The sequence below is a fragment of the Spinacia oleracea genome, chromosome 5 (assembly GCF_020520425.1).
Source record: "Spinacia oleracea cultivar Varoflay chromosome 5, BTI_SOV_V1, whole genome shotgun sequence".
In the NCBI taxonomy this organism is placed as follows: Eukaryota; Viridiplantae; Streptophyta; class Magnoliopsida; order Caryophyllales; family Amaranthaceae; genus Spinacia; species Spinacia oleracea.
This window is the reverse complement of record NC_079491.1, coordinates 9,933,093-9,951,777: the sequence shown is the minus strand read 5'-3', so window position 1 is coordinate 9,951,777 and position 18,685 is coordinate 9,933,093. Positions and strand designations below refer to the sequence as shown.

Genomic DNA, 18,685 nt, shown 5'->3' with positions numbered 1-18,685 from the left:
CGCGACACCCCGGCGCGGAGGTACTGGTTCGAATCAACAGAACCAACGAGTGAGAGAACAAAAAAGCGAAAGAGATCAAGAAAGAATAAGAGGGAAGGGAAGGAGGAGAAGTTACCAAGCAGAGGAGGCCGGTGACGCAGCGACACGGCGGTGGTGGCAGGGTGGTGCGGCGGCTGACAAGGGAAAAGAGAGAAGTAGGAGTTCTTTTACGTGAATGCTGAAACAAGAGGAGGGATTTGAGATCTTTGGTTTCACGTGGAAGGGGTTTGGGTTTGTTTTGGGTTTATTTATTTGGGCTTTACCAATTTGGGTTAGAACTAGGATTGAGTATAATTGTTTGAATCCAAACTAATTAGGATTGTTTTCCAAATTCAAACGGTTTTCGTAATTCGATTTCTTTTCAACATAAAATTCTAAAATTATTTTTGATTGCACAAACCGTTAAAATATTTAGAACGTACTTAAAATGAAATAAATATACGTTAATTATATATTTATTTTCAAAATTCATAAATTCTTATTTAAATATGTTAAATATACGTTAAAGTATATAAATAAAATGTAATGAAATTACGGGGGATTACAAGAGATGATGAGGGGGTCTGCTAGCGGTGGAGAAATGAAAAGAGGAGAGCTAGGGAATCTTGTGGAAGTGGAGGGAGCAAAAAAGAGTGGAAAGGAGTTCAACCGTTCAACAGTCCACCAGAGGAAGGAACGAAGAAGAAGGTGTAAAAAAAACCACAATGAATAGGAGGGAATAATTTTTTAAAAAAAAAGAATTTTTAAAAAATAAATAAATTATAACGAATCATTGAATGAGTCGTGTATAGGTGACCTACTGTATCGAGTTGGTGACCGGTTGGTGCAATAAAAGTTAATGGGGTTCAAATGTTGGATTATTAAATAACAATCAAAAGCTTGAATTATTAACGGATAATCGTGAAAGGTTAGATTATTTAAAACAAATTTTCCAATAAGTTAATAACGAAAGTGATAAGTTTTACCCACTAAAAAAATCAAGAATCCAATGTTTTTCTATTACTTTAAAAAAAAAAAAAAACACAAGTACAAACGACTACCTAAAAAATTTATAAAATAAATTTACTATTTTAATAAACGGCCCGGGCAGGCTGCCCGCGACAAATATTATATCGTTTGTGTCTGCCTGTTAACAATAACGGCCCGGGATTAGCCCGCCCAACTTTTTATTGTTTTTCCAAAATCATTGTCTAAACCTGTTGTTTAAATGGGACGGTATAGACCGGACTTAGCGGGTCGTCCCGCCCGTGATCAGCTCTAGAGTTAACTATAAGTTTATAACTAATTGATCTAGCATCATAAGAGAGCTTTTCTTTTCTCTCTCCCTCTTCGCTCTCAAACTCTAGCCTCCCTTATTGATTTGTGAAGGGGCTTCCGTCAATTTTTACGGTGGAAAGCCCCAATCTTTGTTTTTTGTTGTTTTTCCTTATGTTTTGTTTGTTTTTAGGTTTACAAAAATGCTTCCTCCTTTGCGATGATCTTTTCTCCCTCGAAAGACAGGGTTTTTTTCTCCTCCAAAGAAGACTTCTTCTTGTTTTTTCTATTGTCCAAGATCGCAGATCTCATGGATTACCTGAAATTGGTTCATTGGTAGAGAATTATGCGGGGTCGCAAAAGTTATCAATTTGTCGAATGCAATCATATGAATCAAATGAAAAATACCCCCACGACCACAACAAATTGTTAGATCGTCCCTCCGAAAAAGTTGTATATTCCAGCGATATGTGCGAGAAATGTCCCATAGTGCAAGATCTACTCAACGACCGTAGTTTTGATGAAGGAAACCTTTATTTGATTCGATTTGTTATGTATTTCTTAGATTCAAATTTCTTTTGTAGATGTCGTATGACTTTTTATTAATGAATTACTTTTACTATTAAAAAAAAAACTAATTGATCTTACTGGACATGGTAGGATCTGATTGTTACTTATTGAAAGTCATATTGAAAAATAAAAAAACTCATGAGATTGTTGAACCTGGTTATAACTTATTGGATTGATTAGATCGTAATGTGACTAGTCGATTTGGACTTATTGAATCTTAAACTTTTTTTAAGGTGAAGAGAACGTCCTAAGTGAAACTCTTTTATTGTTAGCAGTTTAATTATACATGTTCTGAAAAAATAGTTATAACGAATAACTATTTTACGGTTGAGGAGTGAGTAACAATCAGAGTAGCGGAGAGTTGTCAACTACTAGCTAGAAGTATGAGATAATGGCTAGTTGTCAAATTAACAATTGATAATATAAGTATTTGGCAGAAAAAACGGTTCTAATTATAAAAGACCATAAGGGTCATATGTTTAATAAAGTAAATTGCAATTTTATTATTATTATTGAGTTGGTACGGGAAGTTGCAAAATTATGAAAATGTAAAAAAAATATTACGGAAGAATCAGGTCATATGTTTAATGAAGTAAATTGCAATTTTACTATTATTGAATTGGTTTGAGATTTGGGAGGTTGCAGATTTATGAAAATGCCAAAAAAATAATTACAGAAGAAATATTTATACCGGCTACGGTGTTTTTGATGTCTTAAATTTGGCTTTCTACTCCTATTTTAGGGTATGATACGAGACTTTAAACCGCAAATAACCGACCATTTGTATACTTCCCTTCATCAAATCGTTTGATGTCCTAAAATTGATCACTTTCGTTTTATGATAACCAATACTCCACTAGGAAAAACAGTTAGCCTTGGATAATTGTTGAAGCTCATATATGGAACAAATGAGCTTTATAAACCTGTTATGGCATAATATTTGTGGGGGTCGTGGTAAACTTGGACATGGTACATTGAACTTTCCTTTTGTTTGGGCGGTTGGGGGGGTTTTCTGCATACAACCTTGCCTTTTTACATTGTAACAAATTGTTGTGAACATACACACTTCGCATATTGGTTTAAGATTAGCGGAGAACCATATCTTATAATGATGACATGAAACCAACTTGGGCCCTCATACATCAAAATTGGATTAGACTTGATGATTCTCACGTCATTATTGACATTTTAACCATTTTGTGATCTCCTGCACCGATTATTCCCAGCCTATCTATATATATATATATTAAAACTTCAAGGTATTTTATGACATCTCTCCATGTGTCATGATGACTTGGCAAGTGACATGGTATAGCAGTGACATGTCATACGCACACATCGTTTATTGTATCCTCATAAAAAATGTTGTTATCCATCCTGAACACATGACCTCTTATGTGTTAATGCAAAGTTTTAACCATCCCTCCAATTAAATGACACAACTTATGACTTTAAAACAATTAAAAAGGAGAAAAATCATACTTATGAATGCATAAAACTTTAATACCCAAAATTTATGTATTTGAATAATAATTTATGGTAACAAAAAGTTTTCTTAATTTTTATTCATTTACTAATCAAATTATTTATCTTTTCTAGAAATGTATTTAGATCAAACTGATAGAATATGTATTTCTAATTAATGTAGTTTATATTATTTTGTAATTACTATAATAGCCTTAGATAACCCTAATCTAGCTATGTATATATTCTGAGAAAATTAATGAGAAATCACGGCAAATGCAAAATTACTCAAAAAATTAGTTTAACGGTAGTTGGTTAACCAATTTTATTCTAAAATTGGATATGTAATGAAATTCATATTATGGTCAAACTGCGTATATGAATTAATTTATAAGTGAATTTGAAATGATTAAAAAAAACTCGAATTATATGCAACACTCCGGGGCATCGCCCGGGCCACTAACTTGTTTACTTTTAAAACAATTTCATTTGCTTTTTGACCAAATACATTTACTAGTTTTTCCTTAATCAACAGAAAAACTTATATAAGGTGTGATAGACCCATGCCGACGACACTTTAAGCAAAAAAAGTACACATTTTCATGTTTTAACTCGGCCGAAATGTAGGTCCACAATAAAATTTGATAGAGAAGAAATCATAAACTTGCTTAAGTTTAAGTGCCTAAATCAAAATGTGAAGAACATCTAAACCCAATTATTATCAGCATTGTCGTTTCATAAGTCATCATATTGAAAAATGCATAGCATTGAAGGAGAGAATCATGTAACTTGCCAAGGATGGGAAAAATCCCGCCGACTTTGGATGAGACGATGAAGTTCAATCATCTTTAGTCACTACGCTTGACCGAACATGATTAATTATATCTTTTAATATGTCAATCAATTAATACTAGGCTTTTAAATCACAAGTTTTGCATAAGTACAACGGTACACGAAAAATAACTACAATGCAACATTATGAGACAATTCATTTATTATTGTCTCTAAAATTTCCTCTTGGCATTATATTACTCACCTAATAGATAGAATTTGGAGCAACATGTATGCATATTTTCGCCTCAAAATATTTGTTTATGTGTCTGATGTCCATAAAAAAAGGTTTTTGTAATATATTTTTATTCTTCGCTTTCTCATAAAATGATTAATTTTCTTTTTATTATATATCTACAACACTCTTTGATTGTATTTTTATTTTAATATCACGAAAAACAACCTCAAATTATAATAAAATCCAAAACAGTAATATAAATATTACTATTCAAATGAAAATAAGGCTCCGTTCTGTTCGACTTATTTTGACTGAACTTAACTTATCTGAACTTAACTGAACTTATCTGAACTTATCTGAACTTATTTTTTCTGAACTTATTTTTTATGAACTTATCTGAAAATATCTGAAATAAACTTACTTTTTCTGAATTTGTCTGAAATAAACTTAATTTTACTGAATTTGTCTGAAAATAACTTATTTTTTCAATATATGTAACAATAATCGTAGACTTTTTTGTGTGAAATCCTTAGACATTGATTCGTAATAATAGTACTATTTCATTAAAACATTGTAATATTCTAGTTTAACTGTGCTTTGTGAGTGTGTAGATTTTGGACGGTGCATTTGATTAGTTGGTGAAGTCATGCGCTCAGAACTCGGTATATGTACTACGTAATATTAATAATATTTTTTCCGAACTTATTATGTCTGAACTTATTTTTTCTGAACTTATTTTAACTGAATTTATATGAACTTATCCGAACTTAACTGAACTTATTTGAACTTATTTTGTCTGAAATAAGTCGAATAGAACATGGCCTAAAACCATTTTTCTAATACAATAATTAATCGTTGGACCATGAGTAATCCTACACAGTCCTCCAAAATAGCAAATGTTGATTTTTTTTTGACAGGACAAATGTTGATTATTGAATAATGATGTAATCATTTTGACTCATGTACCTTAAAAAATAAAAACCATTATACTTCATATCAACGACATATCTTCCTTGTAATCATTCTGCCTTCCCTAAAATTTAAGTATAATTGCATGAATTTCATACTATGTTGTTTATTTTTCTACAATCCCTCGTAAAACTGTTTAAAATCTATCACTGCCTGACTGCCTCATATGTAACGAATAACGAGTAACAAGTAACGATATAATATCTCAAATTGCATGTAATGACCCTCGTTACGGCCTTCACGGGTGTAACGAAAACGATGATAAAACTTGCATTAATCGCCTTCTTTAATTTCCAAAATGGGGTTGTTCAACTAACTTCTATACACTGCTACGTTTCCCACTTTTGCCCGATCATAGCAGTTCTGTCTCCTATCCAGCCTGGCTCTTTTCTTCACCAACAAAATTAAAAAAAAACCGTTTAAACTTATAACTGTTAGAAATAAAAAAGAAAACCACATTTACAAGGGTAAAATTGTCATTTCAGTCCCAAAGCCAAAGAATCCCCACACTCCCTTTTCCCTGAAGCAAACTTCAAAATTGTCAGTTCCAATGTATCAACTTCTCCAACAACAAATAACAGCCGTTGATATCATCATCCCTTCACATTAATCTCATCATACGGCTCAAACCAGCAAGCTGACGCAGTATTACCATGCACCCGCATACAGCATATCGGACCCCACCTCACTGCCATTAATTTTAACTTTATTTTTTGTCTGCAAAAAACATAATAAAATAAAAAATAATAAAAAATTGGAGGGTATATTTCAGTGTTCAGTACAGAGAAGCAGCAGTAGTGTAATGATCTGCTACATCACCTTCGCTTAAACTCCCAAGGTCCGTTTTCATGGTTTTATTTTTTCTCTCTCTTCCTTTTTATTATTTCCTTTATTTTGGGAAATTATTATTATAATTTATAAGCATGTAATTTTTAGTATTTTTTTTGGGTTTGAATTTAATTAATAGTGGAAGTTTTGGTAGATTTTGTGAGTTTTTGTAGCTTCATTAGTTTGGTAAGTTACAGATCTGAATGTGGGTAATTACTAGTTAGAGTTAATTAAGTGTTTTTAATTATGGAAACTGTAGGTTTTGTTCATATTTACATTTATTTGATTGTTTTAAGGTAATTTGTTGAATGTCGGTGCTTACTTGTATGTAGATCTTTACTTTGGTTTTGTTGCTGGTTTTTTTTTTGTTGGTTGGTGATTTGTGGACTTTTATGATGTTTTTTTAAGGTTTGTTGATTTTTAGAGAATTTTGGGGGGAAATGAGAGAAGGGTTTGAAACAAAATGGAAACTTTTTGAATATTATTATATGGGAGTTTTGAGTTTGAGTTGTTTTAAAATGCGGTTTAATAGCTGAATAGTGAATAGGTCACCTTTGTAGTTCTTTTGAAGGGTGTTGCGGCATTTTAGGGAGATTTCGTTTGTGTACTGTGTTTCTGTCTAAAATCTAATTGCTATATAGACAATGACTGTATGTTGGATAGTGATCTGTAGTTGTATAGGAATCCAACTTGGATGAATCTAGCAATTTCCCATGTTTCTATTTTACATGATTGGGATTTAGGATTTTTCTGGTTCATGTATTTATGGATTTTCAAGTCAGAGGTCCGAATTGTCTGAGAATGTATTAGTGTAGGTAATTTTCCATTTACGAATGTAGGTCACTACCATTTTCTTACATGCGTGCTCAAGGACTTGAATTTCCCACTTTGATTCTAAGAGATTTTTAGTATTTTACACTTTAATGTACCTTTGGGTTGATTCAGAGATTGAATTTTGAAGAGAAAAAGCCTAGATCAAACTAGGACGAGTATATGCTCAAGTGATATTCCTACACCCTTTAGGGGTTGGTCAAGTAATACAATAGACTTATATGCATACCCTAGGGCTTGTAGTTTTCCCTTTTCAATGAGGGGAACACTCCCTCATGTTACTTGCTTTGCAATAATGAAGGTACGGCAGTTGTGTATGGACTATGGAGTATGAATTGTGGCGAGGATATGTGTCATCCAAACTAAATAGGATTTCCTGTTTGTTGGTTCCAAGCCTTTAATCTTGGGCAGAGAATGAAGGGTTAATAGAAAAGTGATGAAAATGAGTGTAGATATTCACATTAAACATTTAAATCAGACTGTTTAGGAAAATCGAGGGAGCATCATAATTACTGGATAATAGGCAAGATTTACATTTAATGCTCAACATAAAAGCTTGCTATTCTTTCCATGGCAATAACAAGTTAACAAAGACCCAATATGTATCTTGCTAACAGGTCAAATGTACACTACCATTTAAGGGCTAAGAGACTACTACAGGGTCTGTTTCTATTGTTGATAGAGAACATCTTCTATTGTTTCTGATGGTGGCAGTTCAATTTGAGGAATATGTTAGAACATCCTATGACTAAGGATCTTTAATGAGAGTTGAATTCGTAGGGCTTACTGTAGTGGGTAGTTGATGCCATGCTGGGAGGAATTATGCAGGTGGAGCTAGTTTCAAATGCCTTAGTATTGGTGATTTTCTTTTATTTAGATACACGGAGACACCTTTAGAAGTCCGTTGCTCTGTGTGCATATGCAACATTAGGTTGCCATTTTTGTCTTTTTCTGATTGTAAGCATTGCCATTTGTACTACCACTCTTTCTTTTTTCTGAAGTTCCATGGTTACAATTTTATGCATCAATGGGTATGAATTTTGGAGGACTTGAAGATATTATTGGTTGAGTTACCCTTGTACTTGGTGGTCCTATTTGCAGGGGATGGAAAAATCATGATCCCTTTATTTTGAGAGTATGTTTTCCGTGGGGAGTTTTATTTTGAAAGCTTATACTGGTGCTTGGGCTTTCTCATACTACTCATGAAATGAACTTTGGAGACTAATAAGAATAGGGATAAAAGATACGGAATTAGGTTGGTTATTGTATTATTTTAGCATTTCAGAGGTTTTTAAGTTTAGGATAGATGACATGAAGAACCATCTTTTTGGACTTAGATAGAAGTAGCAATGCTGACCGTGTATTGCTTTAGAAGGTTTTTCTGGTTAGATCACTAGATGCACACATAACTTCTCGCTTTTTATTTTATTTTATTGCGCTTTTAATGTTGTTTGTGAAACTTTTCTAAGTAAAATTCTCTTGTTTGATAACCCATCTTGTGCTTAGAGTTATGAATTGTACTTGGTAGCCCTTATTTTTCATGTACTTATTTTATCTGAATTTATTTTTCCTTGAATAAGTGGAAATAAGGTGAACGTAACATAGCCTTAGCTATTTTTTGCATTGACACTTCATTCTGTTTTAATAACCGTGTCACACCCTGGACTTTCAGACATGGGTTTGAGTTTCTAAACAATCTCAATTATCTTGCATATTCATGCAAGAGAAAAGGAAAAGATGTGATACTATGTGATATATGCTCACAAATGAGCTTGGGAAGTTTAGAATTGAGATCACAATTATTACAAGAACCAGCAAGCTTGTCAACCTAAAATGTGTGTTTACGTTGTAACACGAAAAGCTTTTGGCATCCTCTTTAAAATCTGAAAAATGTTTTGCGAATCAGTGTTCCCATATCTACGTCTTATTGTAAGATGGTCTTCCCATGTCCAAAATTTTTAGCCATAATGCGTAACACTTGGATATACCCATACCCAACATTTATACTAGTATCTGAGTTGCATACTTTTAACTATTATCTGAAAGTACATGTTTGTTATGAGGTCTGGTCAAGTAGAATAGCTTTCATAGCTAAAAGCAGTATATCATGTACTTTATTTATTGGTTAGCTACCTTTGTTCACTGGCTCTAGTTTCTATATGCTGAAGCAGAATCTTGCGCTGAAGATTTTGTTAACTCAATTTCCAGCCTTTAATTGATGGGGAAGTCACCAGGAAAGTGGATAAAGACTGTATTTTTTGGGAAGAAACCATCCAAATCCAATTTTGCCAAGGGCAAAGAGGTATTTTCTGAAGACATTCTTCCTCAATTATAACCCTGCTTCCATGGATGTGGTAGATTGCTTAATAAAAAAAATCTTTTACTTTTTTTGGCTGTGTTTTTACTTCTCTTTTAGAAATGCTTTAGTGCTTTCATAAAAAATAAATGCTTTAGTGCTTTCATAAAAAATAAATGCTTTAATGCTAACTTCTGCACTTTTGGAATGCTGGAGTTATCTACATGGTGTTTTGAGCCACCTATATTTTCATAGTGCTCAGTCGTGGATCTTACTATGTTGTTAACTCATATAATTGTTTACTAAATGCGGTACTTCGTATTATGTTCATAGTTCATACTCCCTTGGCCCCTCAAAGATTGCTCTAGTTCCCATACTTGGATGTCCCTTTGTGTTTTCCCAATACCATTGATAGGTATGGAGGGCTACTACATCACTCTCACAAACTTTACTTTGGTCCCACCAATTTTCTCTCTCATCAGCTTTTCCCAACCAGAACTTAATAAAGTTACTTATTTAAACGGCACAAGCTTTGAGAAACAGAGGGAGTAGTTGATTAAAGATTTGTAACATGATTAGGGAGGGAAAAGGTTAGTGCAGCTGAATGGAAAGAGATATAACAAGTATTACAGATAAACTTGCCAGATTATTTGTGGGTTTCATATAGCTATATAAGGGAGGTATACTTTAGATCTAAGACGTCTCTCAGCTAGTCAGCTTGGGTAAATTATGGCAATGCTCTTACTCTTTTGGCTCAGGATTTCTTGGCTTGTCAGTCCTCGCGTTATGCATTTAAGTTCCTCAAAGCTTTGTTCGATTCGAACTGTGCTTTTCTAGGACTCGCATTTGTACATCATGATTTCCTTTCAACCTTCGGTTGTCACTAAGAGTGTTCCAGCTTGCTGGAGTATATAGTGCGTGTATGGACTACTATCTCTTTCTGAGGATCTTCTTCTTTCAAATTGATAGTCTTCCTGTATTCTGCTCAAGTAATGATTTAAGAAATTCCACCTAAATATTCAACATGAAAAGTAACTGTTATAGTCTTATTGATTCACAGATACTTCCTTTGGTTTAGTTGCGTATGCTTGGGATCTTGGTTTAGACATCAAGGGTCTTTCATGAAGTTTATGTGGAAAAGAATGAAAGACTAAAGTGATTTATTCTTATAAAGTCTTTTGTCAGTGATTTACTTCACCATCCAGATACATATATAACTTCCGCGCAATACTGAGTTTCAGATATATGTACAGTTGATTTATGTCGTTATCCTTGCATTGATATTTTAAAATTAGTGTTAAAGACTTAAAGCATTTTTGTGGATTGCATCAATGAAGCACTGAAGCACACTAGTATTGGTCAAACATAGTTTATGAAAAGCCTTACATGCTCTAATTTTCCTATTCTGATTAATGCATTTGCTTTCACATTCTGATTAATACTTTTCATTGTTTTAAGAAATCCACCAACGAGAAGGAGGTAAATGTTCGTGTAAGGGCTCCTGAAAGTGATAACGATGTAAATCCTCCAGAGGTTTCAAGTGGTGCTTTGAATGAAGTTCATGTGGATGACCACAATTTGACGTCAGAGTATGAGGAATCTTCTCTAAGCCAGCCAGATGGAGAAATTGCAGTTTCTGGAGATCAGAATAATGATGCAAAACAAACCATGGAAACAGATGTTTTAACTGACGATGAGAGAATAGCGCTAGAAATAGCTGCAACCAAGACACAAGCTGCTTTTAGGGGCTATCTGGTAACGTCCGCTGCTGTAGAAAGAAATGATGTACATTTATGTCATTTTCATACATGTGCACACCTTTTTTCCGTTTAGCAGTAATTAAATAACATAATACTATCAGTTATTAGATAACATAATACTATCAGCTATTAGATAACATAATGCAAAAATACCATAGCAATACTACTTCATACTAATAAAGACTATAATGGGTGGGGTACTTGATCAGGGTAGCTATTTGTGAATTATGATATGCAACATGCTGAATGCCATATGATCTGGTTGATTGATTAATTTTATTTGAGTTCACTCATTGAGGTTTCCTTTTTTTCTTTTTTCATGTGAGTGTGTGGGTGTGTGTCATAGATAAAAAATGCGGTATCGGTCACGGTCGCGGGATCGGTCGCGCAGTCTCGGTAACGGAAATGATGCGTTAGTCGCGGTCCGTGTCGCGGTTGTCGCGTAGGAATTCGAAATTTGAAAAAGAAGCCCCATGTCAGCTCCATTCACTACCTACCCTAGTCCCCCTTACCTAAATCATACACGTGACATAATTAAAATGAATTCCTTTGTCTACCATCTCTCTCCTCTCTTGTTTTAGATTTGAAAATGGAGTTCTCTACTCTATTTCAATGAAGTTTCTCCATTTCTTTCCCTTTTCCCTTTCTTTTTGTTGAAAACATGGGGAATTCGGCCGAAAATCGAGTAGATATGAGGTTTACAGCGTTTAATGCGGACAAAATTCGTTCGGATCGGTTGAACCGGCCGAGATCTCGCCGTTTTTAAAAACACCTTTACAACTCGGGATATCTCGTATCGCCAGCCTCCAAAACCTTGTTAACTCGGGCGATACGAGTTAACTCGGGCGAGTTTTTACACCATGGTGTGTGTGCACCCACATGTTTTTTGTCTATTGCCATGGCTCTATTAACTGATTTTAATTATCCAGTGTTTGTCGGTATTTCTTCATTTTTCTAATTTGAGCAAATTCTGTGAAGGCTCGTCGTGCATTCAAGGCCCTGAAGGGCATTATAAGGCTTCAGGCTCTTATTCGCGGGCATTTGGTGAGGAGACAAGCTGTTTCAACCTTGTATTGCATAATAGGTGTTGTCAAGTTGCAAGCGCTAGTTCGTGGGTCAAAAATTAGATGTTCTGATGCGGGTCTTGAAGTCCAGAAAGTCTGTATAGTGAAGCCTCTGGTAATTCCCTTAAAGTACATATAAGGAATCTTTTCTGGATTACTGAATTGGAGCTGTTTAAAAGGAATCCTTATACGAGTTCCCTTGTGTTGCCTTTGCAATGAATTGCTTACATTTTCTTGAAAACTGCTTGGTTTTGCATGCATGGTTTAGGTCAAATTCTAATGAAATTTCAGTTATAAAATATGGTGCACCACCAAAGATATGTAGCTCAGCTAAGGGTGATGACAAGTGAATCCGAGCCCAAGATTCATTGCTTGACTACGCTCGTCTCAGCTTGATTCGTTCATATTGAGCTTAGTAATTGCTATGCTTGACTCGATCTTGAAATATATAGTTGGTGGCTTGGCCTCAAGTATGAATTGCTTTAGTGCTCTTTTTTTTCTGGTGTCTTTATTGCTCTAAATTGCTAAGCTAATTGTTTCCATAAGTTTCTGCAGAAGTGAGTTGTCAGTTTTTTGCACATAAATCTCATCTCTAAATATTTTCAGCGAAGACGTCCATCAATTTGTAATTTGAACACAATAAAGGATAACATTTATGAAATCAAAATTTATTTGTGGAAAATTGATGATTATTAAAACATACTCGTGCAACGACTCCTTTCTGTCAGCTTTTCAATCCAGCTTTCAGCTTGAGCCGTCAAGGTTTTTATTCTAAGTTGAACTTAGGTTGAGCTTTTGACTTAGCAGAGCTTAAGTAACTTAGACCCTGGTTTGACTCATTGTCAGTTTGTCACCTATATAGGGGCTAGGGGCTCTAGGACAGCATCTGGAAATATTTTGTGTGTGATCTTTTCTTTATTTTATTCCTGTGTTGTTGCAGACTTGTAGTGGATTGTCAGGGGATAGCCCAGTAGCATTTATAGCTAATAACAAATATTTCAAGCTAAAATGCATTTTTTTAGTGCCAATAGAATCTAGAACTATCTTAGTAACTGCATCTTGAAATGTGTACCTGTTTTTATTTTGATCTGCTTATATGCCTTAAAAGGTTAAAATTAACTTTGCTGTTCGTCCTAGTTGCTTCTGTACTGCTTCACTGAAACAGTGAAGCCTAGTTCTATTGGTTAACTCCTCTGATCACTATGAACTCTCTATTAGACAATCACTTTGAACCAAATATTTTATGGATGTGAGATTCATAGTCAGCAAAGTGAATTGTGGTTGATATTTACCACACCAGTTGATGACCATACTTGGCTTTTTGCTAGGCCAGTTTTGTTGTTTGTATGCAGCTCACATGAAAGTTGATTGATCTTTCTTCTGAACTCTGCCGCTAATCGTGATTATAGCTTACCATTCTATTTCTCTCCTACTTATTTTGCAAAGTTTCAGGATGGAAAAATTGGGGTTCATGGAGACGTGTCTGCTGGCGCCACAAGCTTGTCCGTGAATGCATTTACAAGAAAAGTAAGCTTTGACATATTCTTACTATAATGACATACAAGTACCAAATTTCTCTTGAAACTGTCTGATTAAAATATATCAATACCTTAAGAACTGGATGACATAAAAGACAAATGGGCAACTTACGTTGTTTAAAACTTGAATTCTTGTCCAACCCTCTCCCTCCCGTAATGGATCTACTCAGTCTAATATCATGTACAAAAGAAGAAAAGGATAGGGGGTATGTTTCCTTCTCATCCTGTACAGTATAGTTGGCCACTAAGAAACTGAATTCAACCTTAGAGCATCTTCAACGGTAAGCTAATTGCTAAATTAGCTTGTCATGCCACGTAATATATCAAGCTACTTTCCTTTTTAGCTAGTTGTTACCCCAATGGCTAGCTAATAGCTTGATATTAATGTAATCTTATTTGCCAATCAATATTTTAAATTTAATTTAATATTATTTCATTGGCCAATTTTTTTCAAGCAAATTAGCTTGTTTAAGCTAATTTGCTTGGCCAAGCTAATTTATCATTTGAACTCCAATGGTTAAGCTAGTAGCTTGGAATTTCTAAAAATTGCAAGCTAGTCCCTAACTACAACCATTGGAGATGCTCTTAAGTGCCTAAAAAGCTTGCTAGTTTGTTTCCTTGAATGGATGAGTGGGTCCCTGTCCGACGTTTGGGGTCAACTAAAAGCATCCATATCTGCCCACTTAAGCTCTATTGTACACAATTCCTGTGTATCGAACTATCGACCAAGTAACTTCTTTGAAAAGTTTTACTTGGTAGTTAGTTGTCTTAAGTATATGCTACTCAATGAATTCTATCTTCGTCTTGATGAAATAAACTTTCACAATTGTGACGAGTTCTATCTTCGTCTTGTAAAATGCAACTTTGCATCTTTGTACCAGTTGTTGAAAGTGGAAACTTTAATTGAATTTATCTATCTTGTTACTGCCACCATAGTCAATGGATTTGTTTTTTCTTACTTTTTCTGACTTTTTTTTCCCCTTCCCATACAGCTTCTAGCTCCATCACCTGCAGTGATGCCTCTGCGAGTCCAATATGATGTGACAGATCCAAATTCAGTCCAGAAATGGTTGGATAGATGGTCAATATCCTGCCCATGGAAACCAGTTTCTCCCCCAAAGAAAGTCACTAACTCCAAGGTCCAAAAGAAGCAAGCAAACTCAGTGGTCATTGATGGGGAAACAGGCAGGCCTAAGCGCAGTGTTCGCAAGGTTCCTTCCCTTTATGATAACGTGTCAACACAGTCCACCTCTGAAGTAGAAAAACCACGGAGAAATCTGAAGAAAGTTGTAACCCATCCCGCAGATTCGGTGCAAGAAAATCCACAACATGAGCTTGAGAAGGTTAAACGTAGCCTCAGAAAAGTTCACACCCCTGTATCCGAAAGCTCTGTTCAGCCACAGACTGAGGTAACTGAGAGGCCTTCTCACAGCCCTGAGAAAACAAATGCATCCATTGTTCAGGAGGTTTCAATTCCAGATGAGGTTAGCATCGTTGAGAATATCAAGGAAGAAGAAACAAGTGTTACTGTTAAGGAAGAGCCAATCACTTATTCTAAGCCAGATGAAGAAGAGGCAACTGAGGAGGATCCCTTAGAAACAAATATGTCCGTCGAATTATCAAACGATGATGAAACCATGGTCAAATCAGAGTCTTTTGAGAGTGATGAGAAGGATGAAAATACTCCTGTGCCAAATGGGGTGTTAAAAACTAAGGAAGATTCTACATTGAATGAAAATCAGAAATCCAGTAAGAAGGCTTCTTTTACAGCAAAACAGGAGCATATGGAGGATGGGTTGCAGAATACTCCGAAGCTTCCAAGCTATATGCAAGCGACGCAATCTGCAAAGGCAAAGTTAAGAGCTCAGGGATCCCCAAAAGTTGTCCAAGATGAAGCTGAGAAAATTAACGTGACTCGACGTCATTCACTCCCGTCTGCTCCAAATGGAAAAATCAGCTCACAGTCACCAAGGACACCGAAAGTACTTCAAGGAGGTAGTGGTGGAAAGGCTGGAACCAAAACTGACAAATCTTTGTTGTCTTCTAGAGATGGAAGTGGTAAGGCTTTTGAAAATCTTTTTATATAATTTCTTGTGTTCTATTTTTGAGGCTTTGCTTGTTTTTTCCGGTGAAGTGGGATTGTCCTGAAAGTAATTGCTAATTAACCTGGATTCCTGGAAACTGGAAAGAATGGTTACTTGTATCATTAGCCTAATACCCCAAATTAGAGACTCAAATGACGTCATGTTGGTCTAGGAGTATATATTAATGGTTTGTTTAGCATGAGAAACTAATTTAGGGGGGGGGGGGAGTAGGGGACTGTAGCGAAGCTTGAGTGTGAAAATAACTTCCAATTTTAGAACAAAGATTTTAAGGGTCCTTCCTTCTGCATCATTGCCATTTGCCGCACATATGTTAACCGTGGTAATCCTTCTCAAGTATACTTTTGGTAATACATCCAATTTAAGAACGCATTTTGTTTCTGTGGTGCTTCAGATAATTCTTTGGTTCCAAATGGATTGCATTGCATACTTATTTTCTTAGGAAAGTCTTTTGGAATGACCATTGTAGTGTTTTTTGTGCATATCTCGTACGTAGCTAAACCATTGCATGAATGAGAAGGTGATCTTATATTATATCCTTTGATATTTTGGTACTATTGCAACAAAAATAAGACCTACTGAAGCCATAGTGTCACCTCTATACCATTTTAGCACCTGGAGGATTTCTTTTTCAGCGAATAAAAGTACGCACCTGTGTTTGTTTACTGCTGTATGACTGAAGGTCAAAGTACCCGTCCTTGTTAACCAATTTCCATTGCATTATAATTCCTTGAAGCATGAATCAAGCATGTGCATTCGTGTAAGTGTTTTAACAAGCATTTGTTTAGCGGTTTCAGGGAAAGGTTCTCAAGCACAATGGCGAAGGTGATGATGACATTGCAGATATGACTCAAGTTCAATCATGGTCAAGGTTAAAAGTCTCTTTGCAGTTTGTGTTGTGGCCCTTGATTACATTGTTGTTTAGGTCAAGAACTTACTGGTGACTTGCTAATATATTTTGTGTTGATACCGTAGTCGTTTTCTTGTTGTAAGTTGGGGGTGCCTCATTGAGTGAATGTAAATTGCAGGCTTCACTGTTTTCATTCTGCCTAAGTAAATTTAGCTTATATTAAAACTATGTTGTCTTGTCTCTATCTCATTGTGGAGTACGCGATATTAAGGTTGTGTATAGTCTATACTTTATCGAGTTTGTTCCTCCATCACAATATATCTTTTGCTAGCTTTTCATCAAGATTTTATTGTAGCTTGTGATGCTTGTAATGAAATCTATGAATGAAACTAAAACTTGGGTAAACGTATAGTTGGCGATACTATTTCGGTTATAAAGCTTAAAAGAAAGTTTGTTCAACTGTTGAACGAACGTTTGATGAGCATTAGGGGAACTTTTTGGGTGATTTAACTTTTTCCAACAAAAAGAGTGAACGATCTTTTGAAGTTGGTATAGTGAGCTAAGGCAATTGCAAAGTGTAGAGCGTGCAATTGACCGATCGTTGAAGATAGAAATGATTCAAGTCCCATTGTTGGAGGTAGGGAAGATACTTCGTGAAGAATTGGAGTGGCATAGCCACACTCAGGTACTAGTACTTAAATTTTCTTACTTTTGTCAGGGCTTTTCTCCTTTGCGTTAAAAATAATGTGGAGCGTGTTGTCACGGACGGGCCTTTTGACCGCCAGCGCGGCGTGTGAATCCCCGAGGCTTGATCTAGGTCCGCCTACCCCATATGCGCAACAAGCATCGAACACAACAATAGTGGAGGAAACAACACTTAATGATACTAACTTGCACCAAGATACATGCATCAGTAAAGGCATACAGGCTCATGGGAGTTGCCTCATATGGGACACGCTGAGCCTTAGCATCGGGAAAATGTCAACACGTGACAAGCTCCCCCACCTAAGCCACAAATGCCCTCGTGTGGCGCTACGAGGCTCGCCGCTCGTCGCTTCCCAGCGCACATGTCACCCATGCTGCTCTCGTACAACACAAGTGACATGCATCCACCACGCTCGCCCAACGATCGACAAGGATGCTAGAACAACGAATCCCTCTCCTTAGCAGCACAACGCGTCTCCTCTTTAGACACCTCGCTTGTTGCACGCATTTTTCCCTCATCGCTCAACATGTCTCCTTCGTAACAGGTTCCGCCATGTAGTAGTCACGACATACCCCTCGGTCCGTTGGGGGCGCTCCTCCTCAAGCTCGCTTGCCTACTCACATGGTTAGCGCACCACCCACGCTGGTTTGATGCCCCACCAAAGCATCCTGCTGGCAGCCCTTTATACTCGCGCCAGACTGAATTGTGACGGAGGGAGGCACGTCACAATTCCGTGGTGGTTACTTGATGGTGTAAGAACCTTCCCCACTTGACGATGTTGAGACGGCTCTGATACAACATGTCATGGACGGGCCTTTTGACCGCCCGCGCGGCGCCTGAATCCCCGAGGCTTGATCTAGGCCAGCCTACCCCATATGCGCAGCAAGCATCGAACACAACAATAGTGGAGGAAACAACACGTAATGATACTAACTTGCACCAAGATACATGCATCAGTAAAGGCATACAGGCTCATGGGAGTTGCCTCATATGGGACACGCTGGGCCTTAGCATCGGGAAGATGTCAACACGTGGTAGTGTGACCGGTACGAGTATATCATACTTCCTCCATTTTTTTTAATTGCACCATCTGAGATTTCACGTTTGCTAATGCACTATTTTAACCACTAATATTTCTCATTATACATTTGAAAAAATTATAAAAATTTGATAATATGAAAGTATATTTCGAAACGAATCTAACAAGATCCCACGTGAATATATTTTTTCTTACATATAAATCAAAAAAAATAACTATATAAGAACATGAGAATAGTGCTAAAATCCAAATGGTGCAATTATTAAAAAATGGAGGAAGTATATCTATATCTATTCCATTGTAAATTCATGTTAGTATTATGAGTTATAACGCTGCAAACAAATTATCAATCGGCTTTACGAGTAC

At 36.0% G+C, this 18,685-nt stretch overlaps 1 protein-coding gene across 11 annotated transcripts; it reads left to right on the top strand.

The window, feature by feature from the left end:
• The first annotated feature begins 5,853 nt into the window (after positions 1-5,853).
• Positions 5,854-16,916, top strand: LOC110790506 (protein IQ-DOMAIN 31). 11 transcript variants are annotated; one of them, XM_056830463.1, is made up of 7 exons: positions 5,854-6,143; positions 9,173-9,266; positions 10,719-11,015; positions 11,999-12,199; positions 13,537-13,611; positions 14,615-15,680; positions 16,522-16,916. In XM_056830463.1, exons 2-7 carry the CDS (start codon positions 9,183-9,185, stop codon positions 16,551-16,553), a joined length of 1,755 nt encoding a protein of 584 aa, XP_056686441.1. In that variant the 5' UTR covers positions 5,854-6,143; positions 9,173-9,182; the 3' UTR covers positions 16,554-16,916. The 11 variants fall into 11 exon arrangements, with proteins under 11 accessions (XP_056686441.1, XP_021850991.2, XP_056686438.1 ...); XM_021995299.2 differs by having other exon boundaries at positions 5,986-6,143; positions 9,136-9,266; XM_056830460.1 differs by having other exon boundaries at positions 5,986-6,143; positions 9,136-9,266; positions 16,513-16,916.
• The last annotated feature ends 1,769 nt before the right edge of the window (positions 16,917-18,685 follow it).

Bases quoted from the DNA above. Each gene is read 5' to 3' on its own strand.
- LOC110790506 (XM_056830456.1), top strand. From the start codon at position 9,183: ATGGGGAAGTCACCAGGAAAGTGGATAAAGACTGTATTTTTTGGGAAG. The intron at 9,267-10,718 runs GTATTTTCTGAA...CATTGTTTTAAG, and splicing joins ATTTTGCCAAGGGCAAAGAG to AAATCCACCAACGAGAAGGA. The intron at 12,200-13,530 runs GTAATTCCCTTA...TATTTTGCAAAG, and splicing joins TCTGTATAGTGAAGCCTCTG to TTTCAGGATGGAAAAATTGG.